General features: G+C 41.5%; 1 protein-coding gene across 3 annotated transcripts in view; it reads right to left on the reverse strand.

Annotated features, from left to right (window-relative positions):
- PAMR1 (peptidase domain containing associated with muscle regeneration 1) overlaps positions 1-12,889 on the reverse strand; it is a 74,469-nt gene that overhangs the window by 29,317 nt on the left and 32,263 nt on the right. For all 3 annotated transcript variants that reach the window (XM_038406322.2, XM_038406323.2, XM_043515892.1), the window contains exon 6: positions 10,177-10,284. In XM_038406322.2, the coding sequence (XP_038262250.1) occupies positions 10,177-10,284 (108 nt within the window). The remainder of the gene's footprint in view (positions 1-10,176; positions 10,285-12,889) is intronic.

Raw genomic sequence — 12,889 nt, forward strand, 5'->3', positions numbered from 1 at the left:
TGGAGAAATGCCAACCAATAATGGTTATTGATCAACTATCTCTACCCACATTTCCCTTCTGTCTCAGGCCCAGCACCTCAGTGCAGACAAAGGCCCAATAGAGAGAGACTGTTCAGCATCCATTGGGTGCATACCTCCTGGCAACCTCCCAGTGTCCAACTCTACCCTGTGTGATCAGTACTCTCATTATCTGCAGAAGTGGCGGGGAGAAGTGAAGGGAACTAGATTGGCTGCTTAACCCTTTCAGTCTCAGTTTATGCGTCTATAACATGTCTTTGAAGCTAAAAAGCTCTGTATGAATGTTATGAATTATCATTCCTAATATGAAGCCCAAAGGAAATCATACAGTTGATCATCAATCCAGGTACTCTACCCAGTGGATTTCCAGACCTGCTTTCTGTGCCTCTTCACAAGTAATTTTCTTTTCTGCAACAGTTCCACCAGCTAGGAATAATTAGACAAATCGATCCCTACTGAAACCAAAATCTTTTCATTCCCTTCCAGCCAATTAGAGCACATCCCTGATGTTTTCCATCTCTCTGCTTCTGTGAATGAGAGAGTATCCATGTGAAAATATGCTTGGGTCACCCATTGTGATTTATTCATCTGGAGGCAATTTGGAGGCTGCTGCTTACAATTAGCCACTTGATCTTTATCAGTATTGTTCTTAGTCCTTAGAAAACTGTGTCTCTGGTTACAACCTTTCCGGTATTTGGATGGCCTATTTAATTATACAATTGGACCTATTTGTTCATAGGATGCTGAGCTAACTGAAATCCTAATGATCCCCACCATTCACCTTCTCTATGCACATTGAGAATTAATACATAGAACAAATTGCAAAATATGTCCCTTTGTAAATGTTACATTCTCATACTGCAAAGAATACAACCTTCATGCAGATGAAAAGGAAAACCACAGTAGTATAAAAGGTAGTATAAAAGATTATATTGTCATCACTACATCCAATTATGAAATTTGCCCAAAGCCATTCCACTTGTCAGATCTCAAATTAAGAAGGGACAGGCTTGGTCAGCACTTGGATTGGTGACCTGCAAGGAAAAACCAGGTGCTTTAAAAATATTTGTATATGTATCTTAAATGTAACAAAAATAATGATCAAATAGAAAAACACATCTTAACGATCTAGACTTACATTAGTTTGGGCTACATAAAGGCCTGTTCAGCCCTTGAATGCATAAGAGAAACAAGAGATTTATGATGTTCTGTGCTGTTTATGATGTTCTGTGCTGCTGAAGAAAATGAGATCAAAACTACCAAGTGACAGTATGAAGGTATTGGGAGGAAAAGAACTGAGTGAAATAAAATGCAGAGACAACATCCTGCTGAAGAGTGCTAGCTAAGCAAGATACTTTGATTGGCTGAAAAAAACAGTTGCTGACATGTGAACAAAACAAGGAGGAACATGGGGGCAGCCAGAAAGAGAACAAGAAGTGAGTGTGATTTCCCACTGCCTTGTAGCTTATGTCATCATTCACACCTCTGCAAAGTGGGTGTACAGTGCTACCATTCCGATTTGGTAGTGTTTTATATCCACTTAGCACAGAGGTAAGTGGTTCCATAAGGTGCAAGGCAGTGAAGAGTTGGGCCCACAGTGTGTAGCAGAGAGGAGCACATAGGGCAGTCAGCTTCATAGATGGTTGAATCCCACAGTAGCAAAATCTCTGAGAAGAACCGTTGAAGAAAGACAGAGGGAAACTCTTAGTACTTGGGCATACCAGGGAAGTGTTCAATGTGATTCTCAGAGATCTTCAGTTTGTGCATTTGTACCTGAAGAGCTAGGAATTGTATTAATTAGCAGCCACACTGGCAGTCTCCAGAGAGAGCAAGGAGTAAATGGCCGTAGAGTCCCCAATTCTTGGCTAAATTCTGGCTCCTTTGCACTCTTCCTGTGGCATAAAGCAACCAGGACACCCCAACTAGATATTCCCCTGATTATAGATCTATTGTAATGACTTTATGCCAATCCTCCTGTCATAAATATAAAGGGAAGGGTAACCACCTTTCTATATACACTGCTATAAAATCCCTCCTAGCCAGAGGCAAAACTCTTTCACCTGTAAAGGGTTAAGAAGCTAACATAACCTCACTGGCACCTGACCCAAAATGACCAATGAGGGGACAAGATACTTTCAATCTGGAGGGGGAGAAACAAAGCGTTTGTCTGTCTCTGTGTTGCTTTGCCAGGAACAGATCAGGAATGCAGCCTTACAACTCCTGTTAAGTTAGTAAGTAATTTAGCTAGAAATGTGTTTGATTTCCTTTTGTTTAATGGCTGGTAAATAAGCTGTGCTGGATGGAATGTATATTCCTGTTTTTGTGTCTTTTTGTAACTTAAGGTTTTGCCTAGAGGGATTCTCTATGTTTTGAATCTGATTACCCTGTAAGGTATTTTACAGAGGTGATTCTTTTACCTTTTCTTTAATTAAAATTCTTCTTTTAAGAACCTGATTGATTTTTCATTGTTCTTAAGATCCAAGGGTTTGGGTCACCTCTACAAACTGGTGAGGATTCTTATCAAGCCTTCCCCAGGAAAGGGGGTGTAGGGTTTGGGGGAATATTTTGGGGGAAGATGTATCCAAGTGGACTCTTTCCCTGTTCTTTGTTTAAAACGCTTGGTGGTGGCAGCATACTGTTCAAGGACAAGGCAAAGTTTGTACCTTGGGGAAGTTTTTAACCTAAGCTGGTAAGAATAAGCTTAGGGGGTCTTTCATGCAGGTCTTCACATCTGTACCCTAGAGTTCAGTGTGGGGAAGGAACCTTGACACCTTCTCACAGCCACCAGCATAGGGACATGATAGCGGTAGGCCCAAGTGTGTTGGAGATGGGAGTGTGTGTGTGGCTACAGTGTTCTGTGCTTCAACTATTCTGGGCTGAAGGCCTCTGTGAAAAGTTGCCATAAATTAGCTTTATAACAGGGACTTAGCCCAGACTTCAGAAAGTGAAAAGGTGGCGAAAACTACCTTTACCCACCCCCTTGAGCTGTTCCTCCTATAAAATGCAGGACAGAATCTGGGCCAGAGATTGAACTGCTCTCACAGAAAGGCCTTGTCTTCACTAGGACAAAGATGTATGCTTTAGCTAACACATGGTAACTAGCACAAGGTAAAATTCTAGTGAAGACAAGAAAGTTGTAGTTTTAACACGGGTTAGCAGGTTGAAGTAAACCCCAAGATCCCACTACTGTTTTACCACAAGGTACCTTAAAATGGTTTAAAAATGCATCTTTTCCCAATGAAATGAAAACTAGGAGAACTGAGAGCTCTAATCGTCCCCAGTGGTAGCAGTGCTGGAGTCTATGCTATAGATGGGGCTCAGGCATTTTTACCTCCATGTTGTCTAATCCTGCTGAGAGCAAAATTGGGTGTCAAATGGGAACTGAAAAACAATCAGTGACAGGATCAGGAGAAACAATTAAAAAAATGACAAGGAGTCCTTGTGGCACCTTAGAGACTAACAAATGTGAGATTACTTGGTAAGGCAATTCACATCTTTTCATGTATTTATACCTGCTCCTGTATTTTCCACTGCATGCATCTGATGAAGTGTGTTTTAGCCCACAAAAGCTTAAAACCAAATAAAATTGTTAGTCTCTAAGGAGCCACAAGGACTCCTCATTGTTTTTGCTGATACAGACTAACACGGCTACCACTCTGAAATTAAAAAATGGTGCAGCTTCCTTCAGGCTTGCTCAAAACATCACCTGTTTCCCAGTAACAATACTTAGCCCATTATCATTTCAAATCACTGCAAGCATATATGCTGATGACTCCTCCCAACACTGCCACCAGGCAGCCAAAGGTTATCAACTTCTTCTCACCAATGGAAAGATTATTGCATGACTTGTCCCAGGCCATACAGTGAGTCAGTGGCAGAGCTGGGACTCGTACTGTAATTCTGTCCTCTGCACCATGCTGTTTCTCCAATCCCAAAACCACATTTCTCTCCTTACATCCGTTACTATCAAGGAAAACAGGATATCCATGATAGTATTCCAGGTGCATGTTTCTGTAGTCTAAGCAACTCTATGACTACCTCTTAACATATCTATCTCCTCACAGTAGCATAGTGAGGTAAACAGTGTTCTTTATGGTAGACATACAAGCATAGGGGGACCAAATCAGAAAGCTAAGGCACACAAATGAGTTATACCTGGCAAGGGGCATAAAAGCTAATAAGAGTTTCAATAAGTACATACGAGCAAGAGAAAGATGATGGAGAGGGGCCTTATTCCATCATAACTGGCCTTCTCCCAAAATGTTGAAAATAGTAACCATATCACTAAGACCTATGGTATTACCATAGAATTGCATTGAGACCCCTTCCTAAGTAGCTATGAAGAGACGTACAGAGCAGTAAGTCCTGCTTGTGTAGTCACATTGGGTAGGTCTTCACTGCAATTAAAAGTAAATAATCCAAGTTGAGTTACCTGTCTCAAGTTAGCCTAGCTCATGGGGGAGACCCCACAGTGTGCAATAACACTTGAGCTGCTGTATCCACACTCTCCCTGCATTCACTTGTGTGTGGCACTAAGATTTTTTGGAGCACATCCATGGTTCTTGTGATGCAGTAAACTAAGATGCTCTATGAATTGTTTCCCCCCGCCAGTGAACTGTGGGCAAAACTTTTCTGGTCCTGTCTGGGCACATAGGAAGGAATTGGAGGACTACTGGCACTCCTGTGGACCTAGACTGAGACCATAGGTACCGACTCCGTGGGTGCTCAGGGGCTGGAGCACCCACCAGGAAAAAATGGTGGGTGCTGAGCACCCACTGGCAGTCCCCCTATCAGCACCTCTCCCTCCCCCCAAGTGCCTCCTGCCTGCCAGCAGGCCCCACCAATAAGCGCTTCCCCCTCCCCGTGCTTCCTCCTGCACTTTCATGATTGCAGGAGGCCGTGGGGGGAGGAGCGAGGATGAGGCATGCTCAGGGGAGGGGGCAAAAAGGGGCAGGAAGAGGCGAGGTGGGTGGAGCAGGAGTGGGAAGAAATGGGGGGGCTGGGGTGTAGCCTTGAGGGAAGGGGTGGAGTGGGACCTGGAGCACAGCTGGGGATCAAGCACCCCCCCCAACACAATGGAAAGTCAATGCCTGTGTCTGTGTCCACATACAGAGAGGGCATATTAAAAGCACATGAGTTGTCCTAATTCAAATTTTAGCCTATACCTCCAGACAGGCCAGCCAAACTAATTTTAAAAGCATGGTCACATTCAAGTGTTTTTGTGTGTGGTTGGGACTCAACTTTAACTCTGCAATGAGACAAGCCCATTAGCACTCACTTATTACATCTCCAAGTCTATCTGTGTGGGAGGGAGCAGGGTTTATATTCTTGTGAGTCCCAAAACAGGTGAGCAGGGACAGAGGATGGGCAGTGGGTGGAGTCTTGGTTTCACCTCCCCAGCGCACCCACCAGTGATGTTGAGCTGATTCAAGGGAAGAAGCAAGCTGGACCCACATTAAAAAGCTGCAGTAGATTATTTCCTACTTGGAGAAATGGGAGCAGGGAAGTAATTGTGGCTGAAGGGTCGCATTCTTTTTCAGGGCTGCTCCTCCTTCTGGCGTGGCACTGCTGCGTGCTGCCCTTGGCTGTCACAGAGCTGAGCCTCAGGGTTTAGAGTGGCTTCCCACTAATCAGAGGCATTTTATTACGATTGAACTACCAAAATATAACCATGAGGCATGTACTTGGCCTTATGATGTGCATACAGTAGGATAATGCACCTGTTAATTGAGAAAACAGCTGTGGCTCCCTTTGTCGGTACTGAATTACAATGAAGTGAGCTGTAGCTCACGAAAGCTTATGCTCAAATATATTTGTTAGTCTCTAAGGTGCCACAAGTACTCCTTTTCTTTTTGTGAATTACAATGATTTGCATTGATCACATAAGGAGTCCAGTTTGCAAATGTGGACACCTATATTCTATCAGTAAAAAGCCCTCAATCCTGGCCTTATCTGGAGATTTATCCCTTGAAACACAGGATTAAAATGCTGACTCGTATAACCTCCGCACAAAACCCAGCACAGACAGCTGGGCTCCACTTCTCCGACAGCAGGAGGCTGAGGTAGGAAGGATAACATTTCCTCCCCTTTTTATACACAACAAGTCAGTTAAGTATGAGGGAATCTCAATGATTTTCTTACGGACCCTCTCCAATCCTCAAGCCAGGCCTGTGAGTATTAATTATATGATTCCAGTGGATGGGGGTCAATTTTTCACAGGCCCATTCAAAACTGCTAAGGACAGCTCTGTAGTATCAGAGGCTGTAGTGAGGGAACAGTGTGCTACAGCTGAGTCTGTTGGCTGTGCCCTTCATTGGGATGTAAAACAAATCTCTTGCTCCTGGCAAACAGGACTGAGAAACAGAAGAAAAATGGAAATCGGATCTGAGCAATGAATTCCCCATTCAGTCTCAGATCCCTGCATTTGCTCAAGAACTCAAGTTTGTCTGGTTTTGTTTTAAACAAAGGTAACAGGAAATTTTAGAGCAGAAAGAGGTCAGAGTCCCTTGCTTATGGGACCAGCAGGTCCTGGGAGGGCTACTGAGTCAGAACGCTCAGTCCCAGGATGGAAGGGATGGGGGAGGGGAGCACCTCACTCATTGCTCTCAAGTAGCGCTGCCATCTTTTCTACAGTTGTCGTCGGAGGACAAACTCAACTTTGTGATGTTAGAAAAGACTCCATCAATTCTTTTTGCAATTGCAGAACAAGCCAACATTTTGTAAAACATCAACAACATGATGAGCCTGAGTGGCAGTTCTGTTCATGAAGCAACAGGATCAGATCTCTACCCAGTTTATTACCATTGCTCCAATTTATCTCTCTTCAGGATTTATTATTGTTCTGTCTCCGGCTATGGCAGGGAACAACCCAGCATTGACAAGAGAAATGAACAAAATGATCAGATCTTTGCTGTCTCTAATGTTTATGACCGCATGATTACTGAGAGACACACACACACACACACACACACACACACACACAAAAAGCTTGATTCTGATCTCACCTATACCAGTGTAAATCACAGCTAACTCTGAGGTCAGTGGAGTTGCAATAAACTCAGTGTGAAAACAGAATGAGACAAAAAGTATTGTTAATGTAATGTTAGGTTTCTCTATTTACTTGATTATCATAACATGTTCTTAAAAGGTAGGCAATGAATGGGAGTGGTGTTTATTGTATTTATGGGGGGGAAGTAATGAAGCCCTCACTCAAACTCCTCTGCTGATTGGCATTTTGTTATTTAAGGTCATGTGATAGATATCATTTAATAGGATCATCACAAAAGGATCAGAGTTGTCTCAATTAGTAATTGTCTCATGCATTTTGTATGCAGTGTTGTAGTCATGTTGGTTCCAGGATACTAGATAGAACTGAATCAGAGCTCTGTGTCAGCTTGAAAGCTGGTCTCTCTCACTAACAGAAGCTGGTCCAATAAAAGATAATACCTTACCCACCTTGTCCATTTAAACCTGCTTTACTGAATCATTACCAAATGTTTTAACATGTGTCCCCAATTCAGGTCCCTCAGCTGAAGACTTTAAACCACCATATTAACACCTCTAATTGTAAATGATAAGACAATTTTCTGGCTGCCACTGTATATGAGATAGAAGAGAGCATGACCTGTGGCCTTTAATCACTTTATTAATATTTCAAATTGTGACAGAATAATTAGGCTGAATATTGTCCCAGTGAAGCAGCTTGAACACAGTGGCCATTCCATCACGTGACAGATTTAGCTTAAAGGAAAAAAATGGTTCAGTGAAGTTTGTCCCATTCAAGCAGCTCTCCATATTGTCTGGAATGTCCCTGTAGATTAGAGCATTTAAATCTAGACTTGACAGGGAATAATTCTGCATTGGCATGGTGAGAGTCTAGATGACCCACTACCCTACACCTTTTCCAATTCTAACTTCTGCTGAGTGTCTCAGTCCCATTTAAATGGCTTTTGCTGTGCCTCACTGAGATGCTCCCTCCATCTCTATTCTTTGAGAGAATGCAGGTCTAGTTTCTCTAACTGTTCCCCATTAAAATCTTTTCAATACTCTGGCTGCCTTCTGTTGCAAATTTTGTTACATCAATTTAATATTCAAAGGCACTAATCTTCCTCTCACTTATACCCATCTTACACAAAGGGAAATCCATTGATTTTAGTGGGATTACTGACCATTTACTCCAATAGAACTGGAAGGGGTCTCAGACCCAAGGTTTCCAGAACTGCTTATTCAATGCTGCAAAGGTGACTTCAATTTAGATATCCTATGTAGAACTAAAGCTGGCCCACACTTCCCCTCAGCTCCATATCTGCAAGATCTTGGTTGGTGAAAAGCTACTTTGCATGATTTGGTCTCCATATAATTCTTGGAACTACAACTCTGTTAGGAAACTACTTGACTCCATTTTTAAAGTATTACTGCCATGGATATTTTTCCAGTTTGTCCCTTTGCTCTGAAAATATAATCAACTTGATTTTCTGCTTTTTTCCCCCGTGCACTTTCTTGGCAAATGTTTAGGATACATTTTGGCAACAATAAAGGAAAGATCGTTTAAAAAGTTCCTCAGAAGCCAGTTTAAACAGAGACTTTGTCATGATGCTTTCCCCACTCAGATGTTTGGAATTCATGCATGGGAAAAAATATCAAACCTTCTGTATATGACAGAAAGGGTGTGAGGTGTGTGATGTAAAAAATGTTCCTCCACAGAAGCCAAAGGACCACATGCTGCATCAGACATCATAAAATCCCAGTATTTAATCCAATGATATGTTCCTTCTTGAATTAAATTAAAGGATTCATTTCAAGTTAAAATAATTTTGTAAAAGTATTTTAAATTACTTCTTACCTGAACTCTATTACTAAGCACCACTTGGATTGCTAAAACCAAAATGGATGTTTGAATCTCTGTTTTCCCACCATTTATTCTGTTTGCTCTGTGTATTGCCCTGTGGTGCTAGACAAGTTTATACCATGTTTATGTATATTCAGTTTCACTTTCTTGCCTCTGACTCTGGTGTTTGATGAGATGAAGCTAGTCATATGAATGAAATAGTTATGGAACTGTAAAAATCTTACTGTCCTTCACCTCCACTTACAGCCGGGACATAAGGGGATAATGTCATTGCAGTGATGCAACTCCACTCAAGTTGCTACACCAAGGGATGAACTTGGCCCTGAGGAATTTTATGAAATCTACATCATTAGCAAAGATGTGAAATCATGTAAGGACAGGTTTATATTGGCTTACACAGACATAAAATGAAAATCTTGATGGGCAAACATGGCATAGTGGGCTTTCATTCAAAGCACTACCATTGTAAGCTGTTTCAATCATAAGCCAGATACCCCCAGTGTTTAATCATGAGTCAAATACCTGGAATTTCACCTGGCCCAATGACTTGAGATATTGCTGATGCAGTTGACACAGCCATTATCTTAGTATATATTGCACAGTTCTTATTCCTCCTGAGCCTTAAATTCTTCATTAGGCAGAATAATTTACTCAGGCATCAAGGATAAAAACAGCAAGAACGGATATTTGACTTGATCTCACCTGAATCCAGTTATTTTACCATGTGCTTGGTATGGTAGAAACTAAAGCTCCCCCATATGAATAAAGAGCTAGAACTGGGACCATCCACCTGTACTGGATCAGAAGCTACCATTTGTTTGATCTGCCCTGAACCTAATCCCTGTGTCAGTGATGACTGCTATTGTTCTACATTATTGTTGCCTTAAGGCAGTCAGAATATCTCTACCCAAAAGGTTGCCATTTGTTAAAGCAATAGCATCAAACCTGGGGCATTACTGAAATAGGTGGTGGTAGACAAGAGGAACCCTGCCCGAAGGATTCAAAATGGTTGCTTGGAAACACATCTCTCATAGTAAGTAAGCTCCTTTATAAGTCTTCCTGTGTACTGTTTTTTCCAACACAAAATACTTTCCAAATACTTCCTTTATATGATGCACATAAAACCCTTGCAGTCTTCAATGGCAATCCTAACAGAAAGCAGGTGCTATGCCTTTAACGGAGCTCTGGGGAGCTCATTACATCCTCCATTACTATAATCAACCTACACATAAACAAATATATAAACAGTTACCAATTGGCTGAGTTCATGGCAGCATTTGATAACATGCAAACACAATGCCTGTACTCACAGCTTTCACAGTGATTCCCGGTATAGCCTGCCAGACAAGCACATCTGTAGGCACCAACTTTATCAAGAATACATGTTCCATCATGATAACATGGAGATGAAGAACAAGCTGCAAAAGAAGAGGCAAGAATATTCACAGTCTTTCATAAGGTTTTTATCTAACCAGCTAACTACGGTTTTCTATAGCACTCATCACAGTAGTTTCTAAAGGCCTCCCAGGTTAATTAGATATGTAGGGTCAAGTACTCAATGGATTCAAGGAGCCCTCCAATCTTCTTCCTTCCCTGCTAGAAGGAAGATCTCAGGATGTGCAACTTTTTATTGGTGGTGGTTTTTCCTTTTTCTTCTTCCATTATGGCCCCCATCTTTCTATCACTTCTTTCGAGTTACAGTAGGTTCACCTGAGGCGTCACATTATCTCTATTTCTTACATACTTCATTCTGGGCTTTGTGAGCAGTATTTCCCTAAAGGAACATAGCTGTCTTCTTGGGTCATGGATGCAAATGCAATGATTGATGTTCCTGTGTCCTCTTGACCCCTATTATGACCTTTTAAATCAGGATTATGATGACCTTGAACTGGCAAAGGAAGCAGGTTGGGAACCAGCAGATTGGGATGCCTCTTGGCACAACTACCCAGCTGCAATTAGATAAGTGGTACAAATAGATCAGATATTTTAAGCATAAATGGGTATCTACGTGCATAGCTAATTATTTTTACATGCACCAGGCTTACTAACATGGGCAAAAGCCACTGTGCTACACACACTTTTGGGCACCATGCCTGCTCTCCCTTTTTAAAAATGTACCCTTAGAGCTACAAATAAATACATTTTAAAACAAATTGCTTAAAGTCAGTTCCTCCTCCACTTATCTGCAGAGATCTGGATTTAGGCCCTCAAGGTTCTGTAATTCCTCTATTATAGCAGAGGAAAATCACTAGCTCTTAATGGGATGTAACACAAGCACCACTTCAAGAGGTAGTGAGGTTCTCAACCATTTCAGAAAAATATCAACCTGAACTCAGGTCTTACCAGGTAGAAACTAGTGATCAAATCATAAAATTTAGATCCAGAATCAAATAGGAACATCTCCAAAGTCTGCGAAGTTCTGGATCTGATGTTCTGGTTCAGATCCATCATAACAAGGTAGGCCAGAGCTGTAAAGTTTATATCTGGATCCAAATTGAAGAGTTCATCCCAATTTGCCATAAAAATGCTCTTGCCACTTTTAGAGGACTTTCTAAAGGTTCTTCATAACTTTATTTGTTGAACTTCTAGACCATCATTGCTACAAAAGTATAAAAAGAATAAATTCTAATTCACTTATAGATCACACATTGTCTATCAACAATACACCGATTACTACTTTAACATAGGGGAGGAATGAACATCTAAACATCACTGATGGAGCAAAGCAGGGTCCGTAGTGCTCTAGCTACCTCCTTAGACCACAATCTCAACTAGAAGATCAGTTTCAGAGGTGGCACTAAAATATTCAAACTCTCTCTTTGATGAAACCCAGAATGGCACACGACAAATCAGCTAATTCTTTTGCAAGTTTTTTTATTGAAACACGCTTTTCAAGTCTCTTTGACCCAGCTGGTGTAAAAGAGTAAATGGAACTCCACTCATAACATCAAAACCAGATATCTGACACAGATTTCATGTGGAGATGTAAAGCTATTCGTATTTAGGTTGGGCAGCGAAAGCCACTGCTGAAACCTTGCACAATCTCCTTAAAGGCTTGGATGTGAGGATGGGGGGTTATTCAAAGCGTGACTGAGGAGGAGACCAACTTCCTGAAAAGCTTTTACAAATGATCATTTTGTTGTTCCTGCTATTCTAAAATGACATTTAAAAAAAGAGAGCAAGAAGAGGCTGAAGAACCAGGGAAGCACTGATATTTTGCAACCAACAGGCCATATCTTCCTGTCAGTTGAAGTCAATGCAGTCGGAACAATGGTATGTTTATTTATCACTTCTGTCTTGATAGCACAAGACACTATTTGTCTGCCAGTTTATTTTGTGGAGCCAATTGTGTCAAATGAATGAGCATGGGTGCTGGTTATTATGATAGGTGTGACACACAGAAGAGCTGATAAAAATGAGTCTTTATTGCCTGGCTTCAGTCATACGACATGGAACAAGGTTACAAAAGCTTCCTCCCCATGTCCCATGGCAGGGGTCAGTATCTACTGACTCCACTGGCTACTGGTGACTGTCGTGATTCTCATTAAGCCAGACCCAGCATTATTTCTAATCTGTCGTGGTTCACTATGCCCTTTAAAAATCTAAAACACAGAATGCACCAGAACACCAACACAGTGACTTAGACATTCAATTTTTGCTCACAATTTTTGTACTTTTGGGGAGTTTTTCCTCTGGTGGACTAGGATTTGGCCCAACTTCCCAATGTGATGGGTATCATATAAGTATCTATAACTAGCTAAGAGAGATGGTTGGAAAACATTTTTTCACAATAGTTGATTTTTTTGGGGGGTTGGGGGGGAGAGTCTTCCACTTTCCAGCTACATTTTGTTTCAACAGAACGTATCCATCCAACTCACATAACTAGGATATTCCCAGAACCTTTCTATTTCCATGGACACTCATTCTACCAAGCCCACCCAGCTTGCCTCTATTACAAATATAAAGAGAAGTTAGCTCCTCTCCCTAACTATGGGATTTTGTATTGACATTAATAATGTTTCA

The sequence above is a fragment of the Dermochelys coriacea genome, chromosome 6 (assembly GCF_009764565.3).
Source record: "Dermochelys coriacea isolate rDerCor1 chromosome 6, rDerCor1.pri.v4, whole genome shotgun sequence".
Lineage (NCBI taxonomy): Eukaryota > Metazoa > Chordata > Testudines > Dermochelyidae > Dermochelys > Dermochelys coriacea.